This window comes from Marmota monax, unplaced genomic scaffold, assembly GCF_021218885.2.
Source record: "Marmota monax isolate L192 unplaced genomic scaffold, Marmota_monax_Labrador192_F-V1.1 WCK01_AAM20220418_F8-fsc00061, whole genome shotgun sequence".
Classification (NCBI taxonomy): domain Eukaryota; kingdom Metazoa; phylum Chordata; class Mammalia; order Rodentia; family Sciuridae; genus Marmota; species Marmota monax.
The window spans coordinates 18112302-18134552 of record NW_026695230.1 but is presented as its reverse complement, the minus strand read 5'-3'; the positions used below and the strand labels follow the sequence as shown (position 1 = coordinate 18134552).

General features: G+C 42.4%; 1 protein-coding gene across 1 annotated transcript in view; it reads left to right on the top strand.

Moving 5' to 3' along the window:
• Positions 1-5923, top strand: part of Syt9 (synaptotagmin 9) — a 176663-nt gene extending 170740 nt beyond the window's left edge. The window contains exon 7 of the mRNA XM_046438162.2: positions 3703-5923. Within this exon, the coding sequence (XP_046294118.1) occupies positions 3703-3711 (9 nt within the window). The 3' untranslated portion in view covers positions 3712-5923. The remainder of the gene's footprint in view (positions 1-3702) is intronic.
• The last annotated feature ends 16328 nt before the right edge of the window (positions 5924-22251 follow it).

Below are 22251 nucleotides of genomic sequence, written 5' to 3'. Positions count from 1 at the left end.
TCATTCCACTCCTAGGAAATCACAAAGCATGGTGTATTCCCACTACTGTTATATGAAATTATTTTTAGAATTCAAAAAGAATATACCATTTTGAAAAATTCATGTAAGAGTCAGTTTAGGATCCGTATTATCCTCTGAAGTCAGACTACCTGTGTCAATCCCAGATCTATGAGTAACTAGCTATATAACCTTTAAAATGTTGTGCAAGTGACTGAAACCAGAGAGATATGAAGGGGGAAAGGCATGTGCATGGTGTTTTAGCTTTGAATTTTCTCAATGTGAGTAGCTCAAATTTTGCTCCTTATAAATATTTAATACATAATTTTAGATAAGTTAATAAAATTGTCTTTTCTATAAGACTAACTACGCAAGGGAATAAAAAATAATCCTTGCATACAAAAAAAGTGGAGTGTGACCATTGAAGCTTTCTTAAAAGATAAAGTTGTACCAGTATTACTTAAAAATCATTAATTATTAAAGTGATATGATGCAAAATTACAACGCATGGAAGACTCATTAAAATTGAATAATCCAGCTAGGCATGATGATGCACACCTGTAATCCCAGCATCTCGGGAGACTGAGGCAAGAGGATTTCAAGTTCAAAGCCAGCCTCAGCAACTTTAGCAAGGCCGTAAACAACTTAGCAAGACCCTATCTCAAAATAATTTTTTTTTTAAAAAAAGGTCATCCCTAGTCCTTTTTATTTTGTGTGTTGATTCAGGGTCTGGCTAAGTTGCTGAGGGCCTTGCTAAATTGTTGAGGCTGGCCTTGAATTTATAATTCTCCTGCCTCAGCCTCCCAAATAGTCAGGATTATAGGTGTGTGCCACCACGCCCAGCTTGATTTCCTCATCTGATGTGCCATCCTCAGCACCACTCATACAAGATGGATTTATTGTTAGTATTGCAGCACTCTAAACAAATCAAACAAGACAGTGGAAATATACTGACAATGTGTGTGAACTGAAAATTCTAATTTTGCAGTTCACAGTGTGCAAGGAGACAAATGTGCATCCATATGCCACTCACCACACTTTGCTACTCTGTTTACCTTTTAAGCAGCATGAAGAATAGAATTATACCATGTGAAAATTATGTGATAGAATGTTATAAACCAATTTTGGGACTATAAAAGCAGGATTCCATAATTAGGCAGTGAAATATGGTAACTATAGGAAAATCTTTCCTCACATCTTGTTTTACAAAAATCTTATCTGAGAAAGAGCTCATTATGTTTAGGAGTTGGAAAAATGTTGGAATATTTGCTTTGTTTGGTTATTTTTCTAGTCTTCGACTGGGGTTATAGCTCAATGGTAGAGCACTGGCTTAGTAGTGCTAAGTTCGATCCTCAGCACCAATAAAAATAAATAAATAAAATAAAGTTTAAAAATTGTCTTAAAAAAACTGAATGCAATTTAAAAAAAAAAAAAACAACACTCTTTCTTTGTCCCAAAAGACAGACAAAGTAGGATTGGGTGACAGCTTCATTCATGTCTTCCTCAGTTGCCCTTTCCCCTAAGACAACTGGACTCCTTTTTCAGACCTGACTTGTATGCCTTATTTTCTCTAGAAAAAGTTTGTTCCCAAGAAACTTCCCTTGTAAGACCTCTGGTAGAGATGACCCACCACTCCCAGATATATCAACACTCCTTTATCCTGTCATCTGTAGGCTTAGTCCCTGAACACAAGCATTTTGGGACCTTAGTGGCCCTGTCAAGAGGAGGAAAATAAAGGATTCTAGGCCCAGACAGGATCAGGGTCTAGAAAATGCATCCAGCTGAAGGGCTTCATCTGAAGAATGGAAAGACCAGTAGGCCACTCACAGTATTTCTAGAGGCTGTTCTTGATTCTCACTAAATTGAATGCACAAGGAAATTTGTCAAATAAGTAAAACACTACCATAGAGGTCCAGTTGGAGCTGTGTTCTGATTTGGTCATCAACTACATGGCCTCTACTGGTGGTATCCCTGGGTATGGGGAGTGGTAAAAATTGGTTGCAGTCATAGCCCAGCCCACTAATCAGACTTAAGGCAAAGCCATTAACAAACCCAGTGCTCTGCAGGCCTGGGTACTTTGGAAGAGTTGTACCCAAAGCAGTCTAAAAGAACTGGTGAAGCTAAGGTCATAACAGGGAATAAAGAGATTTTATATAGAACCAAGGGGTAAAATGAGATATACTTGCAAGTCGCCAACCAGGGAAATCTAGAGGAACTAAATGAGAGGCTAGGAAGCTATATGAGGGATGTGACACCTGCTATATGATACTGGCTTGGATCTTCAAGGCACATTACACATCTAGATTTAGTGTCTAAAAAGACAAGGCATATAAAACCATTTAAATGCATCAGCTGTGGAGATTGGGCATACAAAGTATGTTTAGGAATGATGTAATTGCTAAAACTTGGACTTCAAAATTAGAAGACTTGGGTTTATATCCCAAGTCTGACACTTATTCATGATATGGCTTCATGTAAATTAATCTCACTGGGTTCTTTTAAGGATTTGTAAAGTTCATATCCTAGTACCTGGCACACAGTAGGCACTCAAAAATGAAGGAATGGTACACAGAGCCCATTGGGCTAATACAACATAGCTAATTCCAGACTTCATTCGTTGGTGGGGCTGACGCTGTTGACTCTTGCCTTCGCTAATGGGACTCAGGCACCAGCAAACAGGGCCTTCAAGGATGGGTCTCACACCTGGGCAAGGGACTATGTGAGGGGTAGGATGGAAAACAGCCCTTTGGGGGGCACTGCAGAGTAGCACCCTCTCTGGGAAACTTATGTTTAAATCATAATATTAAAACAAATATCCGTTCACCTTTTCCTGCTATATACGGAATCAAATACCCCTTTTCTCAGAGATGTGTGGGTGTATATATACACACTCATTCACACACTTCAAAGCCAAGGACATAGTAAAGCATGTACAGTGTACACTCTGGCTTTTATTATTTTCCTTAAGTTATATCCTTATGTGTGAACCTTTGATCTCTGAAATGCAGTCCATATACTTCAGTTTGAGAATATTTGCTGCTCTCCCATAGTTTGTGAGTAATATTTTTGTTATTACTATATCCATGGAAATTTACCTTTCTTTGTCTCTATGACTACAGAATTAGCAACCTTAATCTGTCCTGGAAGATGAGTTGTATTTCAGTTGAATGCTGAGATTAGTGTACAACACAAAATATCCTGCTAATCTATATCTGGGTCTCTACTAAGAAAGCCTACCCCTCAAAACAAGGAATAGATGTTGCAATATTGCACCACTCAGACCCCCTTCCTCCAGTTCAGCCTTGCTTGCTGCCATTCCACTCCTCACAAACAGTGCAGTCACCTAAATTTTGACGATTCCAAAATGCACCAGGCCCTATATGCTTTTGCCTGGGCTCTCTTCTTTGCCTAAAGTTCTTGCCCCCCATCTTCTGATGGGCTCTTTTTTCAGCCTAAATGGCACCGCTCAAGACTCATTCTTCAGAATCCTCCCAGTAGACCTCCTCAGTCCCCTCAAGTCTCCTATAGCAGCATATGTTCACCTGTTATTCACTTCTCCCTCTGAGTGCTTTGAAATCAGGGCAATTATCTTACCCATGGTCTTTGTATTCCCAGCTTCCCTCACAATGCCTGGCACTTGTTTGGTACACACTAAAAATGTAAAATTGAAAACCAAATCACTCTTTTTGTTTCTTCTTCCTACAGAAACGATGACTATGAATTAAAGAACTGCTTGACCCAAGGCACAGTAGGACAACATCTAACAAAGATCTTAAGTAACTTTTTCCATCCAGCAACACCCGGATGACTCCAGTGACCAAATGCTCAGCTGTAAACAGCAATAACTGGCCATCTTTGCTATTTGGATTTGGTGAACCTGAATAGTCCAGCCACTTTCTTCGGGTGGCCCATGGTGTTGAACTACAGGGGAAGCTTGTCTCTCATTGCCAAGAACCAAGATTGGACTATGGAAGAAAGCGAGTTGACATAGTGAGAGTCCCAAGAGTGTCAGGACTCTTAGTGATTGATATAAAGCCCTTGGTGATGGAAACATAGCACCTGCTGTGGCAGTGGTCACTCCGACATGATTATTTGCTTGAATGCCCTGGAAGGATAAAATATTTAAAAATATATCCAGGTGCTAGCAGCAGATCTCAATTCAAACTCCACTACCTACCCTAGCTAACAACTGTCTTTGGAGACTAACTTTACCTTAAGGAGTACTCCAGCTTTGCAAAGAATAGCCCCCAGAGAATAATAGGATAAGCAGGCCACTCCCCTGGAGAAAAATCTAGTGTAAAGAGGGTTAGTTTGCAGAAAATTCACTGCCTCCTCCCATGTACATGGCAGACTACCAGTTGATCGTGGCCCTCTTTTATGCCAAAACTGGATTGTGAGTTTTGAGATTCTACAACATTATTTTTAAGTAACCAAGTCACTTCCTTTCAATTGGTAGTGTTATTAGAATCAAATTGAATTGTCATCTCTATTAGAGAGGTATACCTCTCAGGTCATATGCATTCTGGAATATCTTTTCCCAGGCACATTTGTCCAGTGAGGGAACAGCCTCAGAAGTAGGTAGAGCATTGTGTGAAATAAGATCATGGAGATCACACAGTGGTTCCCTGGGGGAAGGCACAGCTTTGGGCCTCCTTGGCCTGAGTGCCTTCTGGGGTATCTCCATATGCAGAAGCTCAGAGCCTAGCCTTGGACAGCCACAGACACAGGTTTTCTTCTCACTTCAGACACATATCATTTCCATAGCACTTGGGAGTGAAGGTCAGGGCTCTCCCCGGGTAACTCTTCCATTATTCAGCTTCCCTTTTGCCAATCTGCTACCAGCTATGCGCCCCATCATTATTGCTTCTGCCTCCACAGAAATGAAACCAAAGGCCTCAGCATACCCTGACAGGACCAGGGGGCTGTTACCTAGTGGTCCTCTCTCTCCCATTATGGGTACAAGGCACCCTATCCATGCATTTGCACCATGACTTCAAGATAACATCTCCCTTTTCATACAGTCTCTTTGCAGCAGATTCCAGAATTGGATTGTAGTTTATCTTACTGGAAAATGCATTATCTTCATTTCAATTAACATTTTGATGTGGGACCAGCTGGACAGAAGCAGAATCATTGCATATCCTCAGAAATTCTTATTACCTTGGCTGCCTGGTACAAGATGTCAGATGTATCCTGATATCAAATCAAAAAATGGTGGAGGCCTTTGGTGTGTGCGGCAGTATTAATACACTCAAGCTTCATGCATTCCCCAACCTGCCTAATTCATTTCCATATCATTATCTTTCAACCTTGGGATTCAAAGGGAATCCCGGTCCTGCCTATGTCTAAAGACATGAGAAAAATTCATCTCTCTTTGCCCAAGGTTCTCCTCAGCTCATCCCTCCCACCTTAGCATCTTCCACCATAGCAGTGTTTAGAACCAAAGCACGAAGGGCTAGTGCCAGCAAGAGAGTGCACAGAAATATTGTCAATAGATCCAGGCAGAAGAGCCCAAAGGTATGATCCCAAAGAAACCAGACTGTCTCCAGTAGCTGTCAGTGGTCATCCCATTCCACTTTGGCATGCCCTTGGCAATGGGAGCCTGGGTTGGAGAGCCAGTTGTGCCTATTGTTTCCACCTCAGCATCTTCCTGCCCAGAGCTAGCAGCCCTGAGGCCCTAATGAGTATGCTACTGGCTTGTTGGTATGAAACATGGTGGCTTTGTAGGGGCAATCAGGCAAATGTGACTACCCACATGGTAGGTATTTTGTGTCTGGAAAGCTCTGCCCAGCCAGTACAGCTGTGGCCAGAGTCTGGTTATAAATTTGAACTCCTTCAGCCCATTTGCAACTCTGCCTCTGTTCTCTTGCATTCTGTTTGGTTACCCTTTAGTTTCCTAGTAAATGTTCCTTTTGAAAAACTCAAACCTTGTCTCATTGAACTTGTGGGAAGGGGATTCTTCAGTATCTTTTTCAGGGTAGAGAAGGACACTAAATACCTTGGGGAAAAGTGGAAATAGTAGTAGAAAGAGAAACAACTAATCATGTCTCAGGGAGGGACCTTGGGAAGGATTGGTGCCAGGAGAAAGGAAGAAACCAGTTGTCCTCTCACCTTCCTGGCACTAAGTCCCAGCCCCTTCCTCATTGCCATCATTTTCAAGGAGAATTACCCTGGATGTGTTTTGTTGCCAGAGCCCCTTCCTGGCTGGTGAATTGTGCACATTGAGCATGTACCAGAAAGTATACTGGTACATGGCAGGAGCAGGTGTCAGGGAGGGGAAAAGAGTGGTTTCTACAATGTAGATGCTTTCAAACTTCCCTAACAGTTATGACTCCAGGGATTTAGTCCTCATTGTCATCAATAAACCTATATTTCATTTGAAAAGAAGAAAAGTCTTTCTCTAAATTTAAGGAGACCGGCAGAAGAGAGATATGGAAAATGGTGTGGTATTTTCATGATTATCCTGTCCTGTGATAGGGGATGTTCTAATCACATAACAAAGCACTACAAAACATAGTGATTTAAGTAGAAATGTATTCTTTCTCAAGATTATGTGGGTTATCTGAGCTGACCTTCATGGAAGAAGTGAAATGATAAAACTGAGGGAAGAAAATAATCAGGAATGTTGTCCCAACAGTGGGGAAAAAAAAAAATGTCCCACTAGGGAAAACCCGTGGGACAACTCCAAGGAAAACCGGAAAAGATAATGTTTCCAACATTCTGGGAGCTGCGAAAGGTGAACCTAGGTCCTCATCTCTAAGCCCAGGACAGATATGAGGCAAAAAGAAGTGCTGAGCAGTGCCAGGACCTCCTCAGGCATCCCTGATGGCAGATATAAATCTCCCTTCACTTAATGTCCCATGAAAGCAGATCAGGCCTCTCCCAGGGACTGGCAGAAGCCCACTTCCTTCTCCCATTCAAAGTGCTTACTGTCATTTGCTGCCCAGGCTCCCTGAGCATATGGGCTACAAAATTCAACTAGCTATATGATCACCTCTGCACTTCCCTCCCTGGTGTCTTCCCACTTGGGTACAGAGTTCTGAACCTGGAAAGGATTAAGAGCCAAGATTAAAGATGACCCCCTGAAGCCTCAGAAAATTGGGGCCCATCCCTGCAGTCCAGTCATCTTGACTAAGCTTTAGTGGCATCAGAGTCTCAAGCTCACCCACAGGCCAGCACGAAACTTTAATATGACAATGAATTTCATGTCACCTCCTCCTAGTAGGAAAGGGAAGAATAGGTCAAAGGGACCTGGATCACGGATGCTGTCTTCAAGGCTCTGTTATTGATACCACACCCCCAAACTACATCATAAAACAGACTCCGAAAGATGAATGAGCATTGCCAGACAATGAAGAAATGTATTTATCAATATGAAAATTTATTTATCAATATGAAATTTATTGATCATAATTGACATTACATCTTCCAGGTTACAATATTTGATATTGCTTTTATCCATTTACTTTATTTTTTGAAAATTCAACTTTGATTCTAAACAGTAAACATAGTTTTTAAAAAGTTAATTGATTTCTTTTTGGCTCAATGCTAAATGTATTGTAGTTATTGTTTCAATGACCATTCATTGCATTAAAGTTATTTCCAAGTCAGCATTTTACATAGGAATATTTATGGTTTTTCCCATCAAGCAAACATTGTCTCCAAGATGCTGGCTTTCATTGTACATAAAATTCCTTTTTTATGATGTCCAGAGTCTTAATTTTGAATTTATCCGATTTGAATTTGTCAAAGTAAGACAATTTCTCCAATTTGCCAGACTCAAAGCTTTCAAAGAATATTAAAACCATTTCTTCAAATACCTGAAGACACTTATCGGGACTTCAGAAATGAGCTTGCAAATAGGCCTTCCAGAAACAAATTTTTATCTTTTGTTTTTAAAAGTAATGATTTTGAAAATACTTATTTTCTCTTCAAGGAAATCTAGAACTAAGTTTAAAATTTTATGTTTTTGTTTTTTTGTGAAATAAAACTTTCAAACAATCCTGTTTTAAAAGCACACAAGAAATTGCAAACAAGATAAGAGCTCAGAAAAGAAAGGCATTGCCACAAATTGCACATTTGTAAAAGAGAAACAAACACACCGTCCCTGTATGTCACATCCACAGCTCAGCATGGACCTCTGCTCAGGGCTCACTGGACCTGCTGGCTCTAGCAAGGCTCCTGGGCTGTTTTAGCTAAGCACAAAATCTGCGTTATGGCTCGACACTATGGTCCATGTTTTCTAATTTTGTTTTCAGGATAGAAAGAGTGACTATAAAATCTTTTATAGAGAATAAGACCCAGGCATCATTGTGCCAAGCCTGCCAGAGAAAAGGTGGTGTCTGGGCAGCACAGGAAAATGTAAGAAGAGCAGGAAAATGCTATCTTCCAAATTAGAACTCCAGGAGTTAAAAGTATTCCAACCAAATTAAATATTTTCTAAAATACATATTGGCTTTACCTTGTTCTCCACAAAATTAGGTGTCATGTTATCTTTTTTAAATATATATATATATTTAGTTGTAGTTGTACATAATACCTTTATTTTGTTTATTTTTATGTGGTGCTGAGGATCGAACCCAGGGCCTTGCACATGCTAGGCAAGTGCTCCACCACTGAGCCACAACCCCAGCCCAGTGTCATGTTACCTTAAAGAGCACTTCTGGTTTTGAAAGAATCCTATTTGCTTCCCTAAAATTAACAAGAGAGCTTTTGGGGTGGGGTGGGTAAAAAAAAACTTGGGGATTCAACTCAGGTGCTTTACCACTGAGCTACATCTCTAGCCTTTTTTATTTTGACATTAGATGCTGCCTTGGCGCCCAGAGTCACTGGGATCATTGGCATGTGCCACTATGCCTGGCACAAAAAATCATTTAAGTTTTGACTTCCAGTGTTTTCCACATTTGAAATCCATGTTGAAGAGCCAATGACATTCATGTGTGAGATGCAGCTGGTCCTGGGGGATTAGCAAGAGGAGGCTGCCTACCTGACATGCTGTGGTAGATCCTGGCCCTCACTAGTGCTGTGAACACCTGCTGGGCTCTTCACAGTGACTGCTGGACACCTGAGACAGTGCTTGCTGTAGCAGTCCAATTAGCAGCTTAGACAAACACTCAGGGGCTCTCGGGTCAAGATAATACAATTTGACAGCAACTACTAAGGGTTTTGCTGTCTCCTGACTTGAAAAGGTGTTCTTGTTCCCCACAGAAAGAAAGAGAGAGTAAGAAAGAAAAGAAAGTGTATCCATGTCATCAAACAGGCGAGAACAAGGACAACCACCATGTGGAAGAGGGGAATGCAGTGGAGGGAAACATCATGTAAAGCCCAAATATAGACTCCTTGATTTTTCTGTTTTAAAGTATTTAAGTTTTAGGAAAAATAAGTGTGGATTTCAAAATATATAAACAGTGGATTTCAAAGGAAATCTAAAGATTATATTTGTAAATTTAAAGAGTTCCATAAAACTAGAAAAGTTTAGCAAATCATTCAAATGCTTCTGATTATCTGGTAGATCAAATATTGATATTTGGCTGATTGGTGGCATTATGTCAGTTTTTCCAGCCCATGCCAAAGCAGCTGTCAGGAGTTTCCTTCATAAAGGACTGCTTGATCCCGAGTGTAAAGTTTTGTTGAAAATCACTGCGCCTTAGGAAGAGAAGATCAGCTTAGGAAACCACAGCCTTCATGTCCTGTGATGCTCCCAGGAATGGGGCAGGTCCTTGTTGAGGAAGGCATTTCCATAAATGAGGAAAGATTTCTCCTCCACTGACCTTCAGTTCATGACCTTCTAGGACTGTGGGAGACAAGGTAAAAACACTAGTCTGGGAGAGGAAGATTTTAAGCTTAAAACTGTAATTACACAGTTAAGGACTGGGGAGGGAGACAAAACTTCCACAGCCTCCTTGAAACTATGCTGGTGAATGATCTCACTGTTTGGGGTCCTAACCCTAAAATATTTGCCCTATTCTGATGGACAGAAGTAGTGGTAGAGACCAGCTGGTAATCAGAAGAGGCAAAAGGAACTCAAACCAGTTACCTTCAAACTGAGCACAGGTGGGAGACAGCCCTGCCCCGTGGAGTCCTAAGAATCTATTTACCACCCTGTAAGCTCCAGGCCTCCCGTTCCTGTACTCCTTGCCATCAGGTCCCACCCAGACCCTTGTCAGCCCCTCGTGTAGCCAGGCCAGGGACATCTGAGAAAATGAAACAGCACCACACCTGTGACTGTATTTGGCCCCCACTCTTCTGGTCTTTAGAAAACGTTAGCAATCCCCAAATGGCTCAAACAACAAAAGCATGGACATAAGAAACCCTTACCGAGAACTTTCTGCCTTCACCCAACCCCTCTCTGGTTTCCTATCATGGCGCTTGGCATCTTCATGCCATTCTACACACGCTACTTTACACGTACACATGCACCAGTGAAATTACTGGGCAGGACCAGCTCAGAAAAGGCTGGTGCAGAACTTGATGTCATTTTCAGGCCAAGGAAAATTATTGCAGAGAGCATGGCCCCATCAGAACTGGAAGATTTGTCCTTGTGTATCTCTTTGCAGCAAGTAGCTCTCTGGGTCTTATGGAAATTGCTGCCTGGGAATGCCAGAAACAAGGTGAGTTCTCCATGAATGTACCCGGCCACCTAGGACAGATAGACTGGTCTTCTCAGGAGCCTCCTATCTCCTTAGATGCCTGTGCCATGCAGTCACAGAAGCTCTCACCCATCATTTTATGCAAAATTCCATATAACACTCATTTCCATAAACCAGTCTAGAAAAAGTATCCTAGAGGTGACACCACCTTTTCAGAGCCATAATATGTGGGTTAAAAAAAGATGTCAGAGATTTAGTGTAAATGCATAGGGCTTGTCAGAGCTGCCAATTCTGTTGATAAGCTGTCATTAACATGTAGTGTTTGCATGTGACTCCTAGCATGAGAAGTGCTGAGCAAAGACCAAGATGCCACACTTGTGTGGGCAGAGTCATAGATAGAGGGTAGCCCAGAGCTCTGCTCGTGCCTCTGATGCCAAGCCCTTCCTGTGGGGTTCCCTTTCTTCTCACGTGAGGCAGGGTTTGTTCAGTGTATCCTGTGCCCTTCTGTCTCTGGTGTTTTTGTGTCTCTGAGTCTAGGGAACTGCTTATGCCCATTACTGGGAAAGCCACATTGCTGGTCTGTGATGGTGCAGTCCTCGACACCTACTGCCCAGAAACTCAAGTTTAGGATACCTCGGGAGGAGGGATTTTGATTTCCATAGAACATCATCTGTCTTTCCATGCCCTCCATTGTTTTTCAGTTTCCTCTTCAATAGATTTTCTTTTTTCACAAATGATCTGAAAGGAATTTGACTTTGAGAGTGTCCAGAAAATCTCTTTAATAACCAGTGATGTCTAGTGCAGATCATAAAACCAGGACTGGAATTCCTTAAGCAGAGGAAATTCCATTTTGAATTAAATACCGAAAGAGGTGCTCTCAGAACCCACAAAAGATTAACCCCAGTCCTACAAGAAAGCTGGAAGGAGGAAAGAGTAGAGCCATAGGAAGCTCCCTGGAAGGGGAACTTCTGACAAAGAAGGATTAGATGAGAACAAGAAGAAAGACAGTCTGTGTGGATAGTTCAGGGCCAGGAAGGAGGCAGGACACTGAGCACCTCTTTTCCTGGCCTACTTTTTTTTTTTTTTTTTTGGTACCAGGGATTGAACTCAGGCACTCGGGCACTCGACCACTGAGCCACATCCCCAGTCCTATTTTGTATTTTATTTAGAGACACAGTCTCACTGAGTTGCTTAGCATCCCGCTTTTGCTGAGCTGGCTTTGAACTCTCTATCCTCCTGTCTTAGCCTCCTGAGCTGCTGCGATTACAGGTGTGGGCCACCACGCCCGGCTCCTAGTCTGCTTCTTTAAGGGGCAGCCTGTCATCCCTTGCCTAGGGCTGTCATAGAAAACTGTGTCCTATGAGCCCATGGACTTGTCTTTGCAGCTCTTGCTGCTCAGCTCTGTACTCACTTCTGTCGAGACAGAGATATTTGGGTGTCAAAATCAAGTACCTTCTACTCCAAACTGCACAGCTCACACAAACCAGCACTGCCCACCCACCCAGCAGCCCCTGCAGCACTGGATCAAGTTGTGGATTTCTTGCACCTGCTGCTCTCCTGACTGCAAAGACAGTCATTCTCATTCCTCAGCCTGTTTTGAAAATAAAACCACACAAGTCATTCTTCCAATTGATCAGGAATGGTGGTCAGATTGATTAGGGGAGGAGGAAAGAAAAAGGAGAAGGTTTGTGGGTACCTGTTTTAAATGGAATATATTCTCATTCAAATCTAAAAAGGAAAAGGAACACAATTGGCCATAGTCCGATGCCTGCCTGAAAAGCCTCTGCCATCTAGTGGCCAAAGGCTCCAAACAAAAAGTTTGCACAAAAGTCGACCCAATGTTTAGGTTTGGGACACTGAACTAAGACCACTCTCTGGGATCATCGGTAACCATCAGCTTTAAGTCCTGGGAATCTCTCCAAATGGGCTAGATGTTCACAAAACTCCAGAGATGTCACCTGGGAACTTGGGCAGGAGAGACTCAGGATAAGTCCTGTGCTGGGCAGACACAGAGCCTGGATAAGACCCAGCATTTCCACACATACTGACCAGCCCTGGGCCTGGGGCCTCCAACATCATCTCCTAGCCATCATCTCCAACATCATCTCCAGATGCAGCCACACCTTCCACACCTCCAGGAGTCACTAACACACATCTCACTCCCATCAGTGGCTTTCACTACTCAGTCCCTTACTCTGTCGTCTGTACACCCCCAGTCTAGAGGCTATCCAAGCTGCCCAATAGTAGGCAAAATTTCAAAAGCTCTTGGCAGAGATGTGGTTGCCAGATGCTAAGAAAACAGAGACTCAATATAAGCCACCTGAGCCTACCCACCCACAACTGATGTGTCCAGCATTTGACTAGGATCTATTAGGACCAGGTGCTTGGCTTCCAGAAAGAATCCATTTATAGGAAATTGCACAGGTGGTTTTCAAAACCAGAGGAACCACAATGAGAGGTTTGAGCAGAGGGAGGCCATGCCCACCAAGTGAAGGCTGGGCATCCTGAGGGCTGTGGGAAAGCAGGCCAGGCTCTTCACTTCAGGTAGGGAACAGCATCTGTGCCAGCCACTTGAGAAGGTTCTGGAGAGAAGACATTTCCAGTAAAACATGGGGCAATCATAAATGAATGTCCAAAACTGAGATTGTGCTCTGAGTAGACTCCAGCCAAGTGAGGGAAGAAGAAGGACAACATGAGATAACTGGAGGTGAAGGGGGCCTCTTGGAGGCGTCTCACTCATGTCAAATCATGACATTCTTGATCAATGGAAAGACTAGTGCTGAGTGTTTGTGTTCCCCCAGATTCTTATGTTGAAGCCCTGGCCCCCCAGGTGATGGCATTCAGAGGTGGGAACTTCTGGAGGTAGTGAGCATAAGACGAGGTCATGGGGATGAGGCTGCCATAATGGGATTAGCGTCTTTATGAAAAGAGGAAGAGACCAGAGGGCTCCCTCTCTCTCCCCACCATGTGAGAACACAGCAAGAGGATGGCTATCTATGAACCAAGAGGCAACCCTTGCTAGACACTGAATCTGTCAATATCTGGATCGTGAATGTTACAGCCTTCAGAACCATGAAAAAAAAATATCTGTTATTTAAGTTACCCAGTCTATGGTATTTTGTTATAGTGATTCAAGTTAATTAAGACAGTTACTGACTTACAGCAAAGGGTACATGGGGACAGAAAGGTAATTAAAGGCCTAGTTTGTAATGACTAGAGATATCACAAACAATTACATAAGAAAGTTTCAATTAGCTATATGGAGGTGTTCTCTCCTGATTCCATACTAGTTTTAAAATGATTCTCGAAATGTCTCCTTAAAAAATACCAACTTGTTTCAATAACCTGTTACCAACAAATTCTTACCAGAACTTCTCAGTCAGAAACTCTTAAATTCCTTCAACAATATATTTGTTCCTTTTTAGTCCATCCTGAAACTGAATTTAGTCCCTGTGAAATCCCATAGACCACACACTTTCCTCCACTTTCACCTCCTTTTCTTCCACATAATCCAAAGAACTGAAAAGAAAAAGAATAGTAAATTAATAGGAAAATCAATACATTTTGGCAAATGTTATTGTGCTTAAGAAGGATAGCTCTTTTAAACTCCTCAGTACTCTCATTCAAGTACAAAAAAAAAAAAACAATTATAAAACCCCTCACAAGTGGATTCTCTTCTATTGCTTGCTTCCCTTCCCTACCCCTCAGTTCTAGTAATTGCAAGTTTTTGGGAGGCAGATCTATGTCCTCTTACTTTCATAGCACATTGGCTCAAGCCTCAATGAAAGGCTGGGGATATAGCTCAGTTGGTAGAGTGCTTGTCTTGCATGCACTAAAGCCCTAGGTTCAATCCCCAGCACACCCCACATACACACACACAAAAAAAAACCTCAATGAAGAGGTAACCTAGCATACTTACTGTAAGCATTCTTGTTTTTTGTTGTTTGTTTTGTTTTTCTACCACTACAACCAGTCTTCTAAGGTCTCTAGTTCTGGTTTTCCTTTGTATTAAAAGGGCTAACCCTGAGAATTTTTAACAATTTGTTTGGTACTTCAGGCTGTCCTTCTTTAATCAGTACCCCCTCCCTCCTGCAAGTGCCTGAATTTGGGAACTTTGATTGTTCTTGCAAAGTCCTCCGTACACAGCTACTGCAAAAGACTGGCGGGTGCAGGCTGATATTTGTCTGTCTCTCTGGGGTGGCAGAAAGGTAGAAAGCAAGGGGGTTTCTTACTGAAAATGTGGAAGGCCCTCTGGAATTTCTTGGATGTTAAAATACGCTCAGTATTTGGAGAAGAATAATTCTTTACAGAGTAGGAAGGAACCAGACTACCCTCAAACCCTGAAAAGGCCTCCCCAACCCTCTCTGTCAAAATTCTCTTCTTTCCTTGAGAGGACTGTGTGGTGGAGCCTGGTGAAGGGTGAAGAAACCTTGGGGCAGCACGAAGAGATTGAAGGGAGCAGGATGAGATTTCTGAGAGAGTAGAGTTGAGCATTTACCCTGGGTGGGTGCCAGAGGTCTCCACTAGGGTCACAGGCCCACAAACCTGGAGGACAGAGGGCAGGGCCATGGTCAAGAGTGCTGAATACATCAGAACAACCAGCTCAGGTCCTGTTGCACGGAAGGGCCAGGACAAGTTATTGAAATAGATCATGATTCCGGGTGATGGGGACACAGAGAAGCTAGTAAGTAAAATAGGAGGCAGCCTCAAATAATTTCTGAAGCTTAAGACTAAACCTAATTCCAAACAGGACTATTTCACATGTTAGGAGGGAACCAATGTGAGAATTAGCTTGCTTTTTTAAAAGAGAGTTTGATGGAAACAGAGAGGGGAAGGGACAGTCAGAGAAAATATAAAGAGCAGATTCATAAGTTGGGAGTTCCTAGCTGTGTTTGCCTAGTAAGTACTAAGGAAAAGATCTCTTTATACCTTAATAATCTCTGAAAGATCCCTGTACCTGATACAGTAAATGAATCATAAAGACCTTCTTATGTCATTAAGAAAATAATAAGTGGCTTTTAAAAAACAAATAAGTTTGAGGGCTGGGGTTGTGGTTCAGCGGTAGAGCACTTGCCTAGCACACGGGAGGTACTGGGTGCGATTTTCAGCACAACATAAAAATAAATAAATAAAATAAAGGTATTGTGTCCATCTACAACTAAAAATACGTTTTCTTAAAAAGTAAATAAGTTTGAAATATGCTTGGAAAGATTTCCATTAATATATTTAATCTTAAAAATATTTTGGGGGGTGGCTGGGGTTGTGGCTCAGCAGTAGAGTGCTCGTCTAGCACATGTGAGGCCCTGGGTTTGATCCTCAGCACCACATAAAAATGAAATAAATAAAATTTATTTAAAAAAGAAAATACTATATCTTTAAAAAAAAATTTTTTTGGCTTTTTCCAGAGTGGGGTTTGGCGGCGGGGAAGCCTATGTTTTTTTGAAAATTTATTTATGAGGGCTGTCTTGTTCTTCAGCAACTGTAGAGAAACTAGGTATCAAGTCCACAGCACTGCATTGCCCATGAGTCTGACATGTCTAGGAACTTCATCTTCACAGGTAGGCGGAATATGTTGAACCATAGTGAAATTGCCCCAAATCTGACCCATTTACTAAGGGATAGAAGAACTGATTCTCTCAAAATAAGATTTGGCGTCTCTGCTAAAATCTATCAACAAAGGGGCTAAGGCACTCATGTGCAGCTCTGTGAATTTCCAAGTGCCTTTCAGAGAAGCCCTCAGGTGATATGCCCTGGAGGCTCTTGAGGTTGGCAAGGTTGCAAGGGGGGCATGATTTAGATGAAGGGATACTTCTAGAAGCAAATCTGAATCCAGACCAAGAGGAAAGTTGCCATTCATTCAGGAGTTAATCAGGCAAGAATGTGGTGTCTAACCAAGGCTCCAAGACTGAGGGAGGGATATGTAGCAAAGACTAGAAGGATAGCAGAGACTGCAGAAGTGTGCTTAATTCTGAGAAGACGACTTTCTGGCGCGCATCCCCGGCCATTGGGAATATATCTCACATTCTCCTTCCTCCTGTGCCTACCAGTTACTCCTGTTATCCATCTCAGCTTAGATGCAATTTACTTGCAAAGACTTCCCTGAGCCTGAGGAATTTAGTCTTCATTGGGAGAGAGCTGGCATCCAATCAAGACTCCTAAGCAGGGACATTTCATAATGAGGTTTGCATATTGGCTCCATTACCATGGCTATGGTGCAATGATAGACTAGAAGGGCTCAGAATGGAGGCGCAGTAAACAGTGCAGAAACTGGCCATCACCCTGACTCTCCCTTGCTCTGTTCCTCATTAAATCAGTAACCAAGTTCCACTAATTCTATATCTTAAATATTTCTCAAAGGCATCCATCTAACTTCCTCTCTTCTTGGACAATACACTCTCCTGGTCCTTCTGAATCACTGTGCCAGCCTCCTAATCCATCTCCCACCAAGAACTTATTTTTGCTGCCCTCTAATACCTCTTCACCTGACCTCTGGAAAGCTCTCTAAAACACAAATCTATTTGCATTATCCACTTGAAATTCTAATTGTTTTCTCATTCTTACCATAACACCTGGAAGGTTTGGCAGGTCCTAAAAAAATTGACAATACCTGGCCTCTCCTTATCATACTTAAAGGGACATTGTGGTACACTGCCCCCACCTTATCCTTTATGACAAGGACACACATTCTTGCAACTGTGCAAGTATGGACACTAACAGGTCACAACTGAGCCTCTCTCCAGTAATTACCCCCAGCCAAAGGAAACTCTCAATACTACATGCCTTCCCTCCTTGGGAGTAGTGCTCATCCAATGACTGCTTGGTGTGGGAATGCCAAGGGCATAGCTGTTGGGCCCGTCTAGTTGCAGAACTCCAAGTGCCATCAGTTGGGGCCTGTGTTCCAAGCATTTCAGTTCAACTTTTCTTCTGCCCATTCTGCTTCTTTTACTTCCTCATAGGTATAGGTATTGTTTCAGACATACATCTTACATATAAATTCATCTGAGTTTGTTTCCTGGGAAGCCTAAACTCCTATACTGTCCCAGTCCTGTACTAACTTCATATACAATTTTTATCAGTTCCTCAATCTGCTAAGCTCTCTGGCTTATGGGTCTTTGCATGGGCTGCTGCTTCTGCCTACAGCATTTCCCACTTCTCCTCACTATCTATACTATAGTACTAATTCCTTTTCATCCTTCAAATCTCAGCTAAGATGCACTTCATTTGAGAATTAATCTCTGATTTCCTGAGCTCAGGTACTCACCTTCATTCTGTCATGGCACTTAGTACAACCCCTGTGACTTCTTCTTTTTTTGATTTTTTTTATACCTTCATTTGATTAATTTACTTGTATGTGGTGCTGAGGAATGAACCCAGTGCCTCACATGTGCCAGACAAGTGCTCTACCACTGAGCTACAACCCCAGCCCCTGTGACTTCTTAATTAAATTATGCTGATTATAATTATGTATATATATAATTGTCTCCCTACTAGCCTACATCCTTTGTGAGGACAAGAAATCTATCTACTGTGTCTTCATTGTAACCTTAGGGCAGAGTCCAGTATCTGGAACACAATAAGTTCCCTAAAATATTATTTGTCAAATGAATAAAAAGTAGGAAACAAAGAAGCCCTAAGTAATGAATTTGCAGTAGAATAAAAGAGAAGGAGGCATATTTTATATGTATTTAGGTGGCAAAATTAATGCATTGATGACTGATTAATTGAACAAACATAGAAACAAAAGACAGGAAGAATCTAGAATAATACCTGCATTTTTGTCTTTGTAAGCAGGTAAAAGATGATGCTGAAAAAAAATCATTTAGAAGGAAGTTTGAGTAGAGAGAAAAATGATAACAGGAAAGTCTGTGATGTCTATTCCACATCCAAATACGAATTCCAGCAGGCAGGTGGAAAGTGGGTTTGGACCTCAAGACCTGCGTAGACCTGCAATTGGAAATCATCAGTGTATATCTCCCAGGAATTCCCTTATCAAGTTATATCTGGCCAAGAACACCCTGCACACCCCAGTGGAACTTCTATATTTTGTCTCCACACTGCCTCCTTTTACAACTCACTCATTGCTTATATCAGTTGACTTCGTTTTCCAAAACAAAGTTCCATAGGCTGAGTGACTTAAACAAGAGACATTTATTTTCTCACAATTGTAGATTGCAAGCCCCAGATCAAAATGTCAGCAGATGTGGTTTCCTTTGAGGCCTCTTTCCTTAGCTTGTAGGTGGCTGCTTCCTCACTGTGTCCTCTTGTGGTCTTTTCTATGTGCATGTACCTCTCCTGTGCCTCCAGATTTCCTCTTTTGTTACAGAGACATTAGTAACATTGGTTTAAGATCCACACTAAGTACCTCATTTTTACTTAATTACCTCTTTAAAGGCTCTGCCTCAAAATACATTCAGATTCTGGATTACGGGGACTAGGGCTCCACCATAGGAATTGGGGTGGGGACACAGCTCAGCCCTTTACAGTGTAATGTTTCTTCTCTTCCTCTTTTCACACCCAAAGGCTACAAGCCCACACCTCTCCACCAGAGTGTCAATGTCCAGATCGTCTTTCCCTCAAATTGCCAAGATTCCAATTTCAACATGCATGGAAACAGAGGAGAGAGGAGGTATTCTGCCTCGAGTGGGGTTAGAGGAAGATCTGAAGAATGAGTAAGAATTCACTAATTACAAAGGGAGAGATGTTCTAGGTTGTAGAAATATTATTTGTCAAATGAATAAAAAGAATCTAGAATAATACCTGCATTTTTGTCTTTGTAAGCAGGTAAAAGATGATGCTGACCTCTGGAAAGCTCTCTAAAACACAAATCTATTTGCATTATCCACTTGAAATTCTAATTGTTTTCTCATTCTTAACATAACACCTGGAAGGTTTGGCAGGTCCTAAAAAAATTGACAATACCTGGCCTCTCCTTATCATACTTCCATAAGCAAAGATATCAAATATTAAAAAAAAATCTCGTGAGAGTTTGGGGACAATTAGATGTGGCTTTTGTGGAGGAGGAATGGTATGAGTTGTACGAAGGTTAGCAGAGGTCACACTGTACAGAGTTTTCATTAAAACCAGTCAGTTCTGTATCAAGAGATGAACACAGGAAATTAGAAGCTACTATAACCACTCATGCAGGAAAGAATGCCATTACTTGTAAAAGGTTGAAAGATTTGAGGATGGCATGAAAGCCAATAGCTATGAAGTGGGGTAGGAGTGGCAATAAAAGATAAGGGACAAACTGGGGGGAAAGGGGATAAGAGAACAGAAGAAAAGGAGGAGACATGCTGTGCATATATCAATGATGAAGGCTGTTGTTCGAGAGGGGATTCTGTCGGGCTGGCCTCTGACTCCTTGACAAGGCAGAATTGCCTTCCTCAAGCCTGATCAGCATCTGCTATGTGGAGGATAAGTCAAGTGGTCAGTTAATATGGGGATTGTTATGGTTTGGATGTGAGATGTTCCCCAAATGCTCACCTGTGAGACAATGCAAGAGGATTCAGAGGGGAAATGATTGGGTTTGAGCACCTTAAACTAATCAGTGAATTAATTGCCTGATGGAATTAATTAATTGGTAATTGAAGGGAGGATTGGGTGTGGCTGGAGGAGGTGGGGCATTAGAAGTGCTCACTGCTTTTTGACCATCCTGTGAGCTGCTTCCCTCTGCCACATTCTTCTGCTATGATGTTCAGCCTGACCTTGAGCCCTGAGGAATGTCTATGTCTGTGGATTGAGACCTCTGAACCGTGACCCTCAAATAAACTTTTCCTCCTCTAAAGTTGTTCTGGTTGGGTCTTTTAGTCATCAAAAAAAGCTGACCAAAACAGGAATGCAGTAGAGGAAGGAGCCGCCACCAGCGGGGGGCGGGGTGGGGGGGGTGGAGAGAGAGGCAAAGAATCCCAGGATGAACTTGAGGTCTGGATAAGATCAACGTTGGTGGGGGGGGGGGAGGTTGTAACTGGGAGGGTCACTTACAGAAGATCAGGGCAGAGCTTGCAGATCAAGAACTAGTGAATCCAGCTGGATGCTGTGGTGCATGCCTGTAATCTCAGAGGCTCAGGAGGCTGAGGCAGGAGAATTTCGAGTTCAAAGCCAGCCTCAGCAATTTATCGAGACCCTATCTCAAAATAAAAAATAATAAGGGCTGGAGATGTGGCTCAGTGGTTAAGTGCCCTTGGGTTCAATCACTACTCTGAGGAAATAGGTGGGTATCACCAGACAAAAGTTCCCCCTCTCAGGATACTGAGATAAGAGAACAAAAGGATCAGATACTTTCAGAGGAGAAAAGATGGAGGGAAGCGTCACACGTTGACCACTGTGCTCACTAGTGAGCTCAGAGCAGTGATTAAAGAGGTTAAATGTAAGGAAGACAGCAAAGCAAAGTGATTGGTTTCACCCCAACTGCAGCTTAAAGGCAGAAAACCATCTTTTTCTTGCATACCAACACAGTGTTGTGGGGCAGGTCCCTCAGAAAACATACCCAGTCCCAGTTTTGTCCAAATTGAAGAGTCTTTATTTAGCTGGACAGCTGGCAACTGCTCCCCACAGGACCCATAACTGTTTCTGCAAGGAACAGCCCCAAGCCTGAGCATTTTAGGATATTTAAAGGCAAAATCTGGGTTGATGTAGCTGTAAGCAAGCAGGTAGAGAAGCTGGGTTGGGCAGTAAGCGAGACAATGCAATGGGTACATTGGTATTTCCCACAGGACTTTACAGGTTGGCATAGCAGCAAGCAAGCAGAAGGGAAGTGGTTCAAATGACAGTAGTTGAGTACAAGTTAGAAAATGGTTACTAATGTCCAGTCAATCAATCTCTTACAAGGTACACTGTCCAAGAAAAATGGAAACCAAAGAACTATATTGTGTTGCCAAGTATGCTATGCTAGGTAAATATTTATGAGTACAGAGGCAGGGCTTTCCCACGGGAGAAGCATTTCTTACATGATATGGAGTCTTAGGGTAAAATGGAGTCTGTTTGGTCATTGTCCATATAGCCTGGCCCATAACAACAGCACCCAATGAGTAGGAATACTCTAAATAAAGATGGTCATGGCTGGCCAGTTTGTGTCAGTCAAAGCTGGGACTATCTCCAAAGTTAGTTTTTTGTTTGTTTTTTGCTTTTTGAAACCTCTGGTCACAAGAAATGAGGGTTTCCATTCTGTGTCTGTCCCATGGATCATCAGTCCTACGGCTGCCAGTAATGGGATTCGTGCTTCTTTGGTATTACAAAGAGTAAAGCTCTTGCTGGGCCTGGTGGCACACGTGTAATCCCAACAGTTTAGGAGGCTGAGGCAGGAGGATTGCAATTTCAAAGCCAGCCTCAACAATTTAGTGAGATCCTGAGAAACTCAATGAGACCTTGATTCTAAATAAAATATAAAAAAGGGCTTGGATGGTGGCTCAGTGGTTCAGTGCCCCTGGATTCAATTTCTGGTACCAAAAATAAAAAAGCTTTCCAACTAAGACCAGGTATGGTCAGTCAGAGGCCTGATTTGTCCCTGTGAAGCTGGTGACCATAGAGAGAGTGGTGAGGGGCCTGCATCACTAGCAGGGAGACAAGGGAGTCCATCCCAGAATGGGGCCAAGCTCTTTGGAGCCCATGCCAGAGTCATAGGGGCAACAGCAGCCCTGGAACCAACCTGAGGACTTGTGCTGCGACT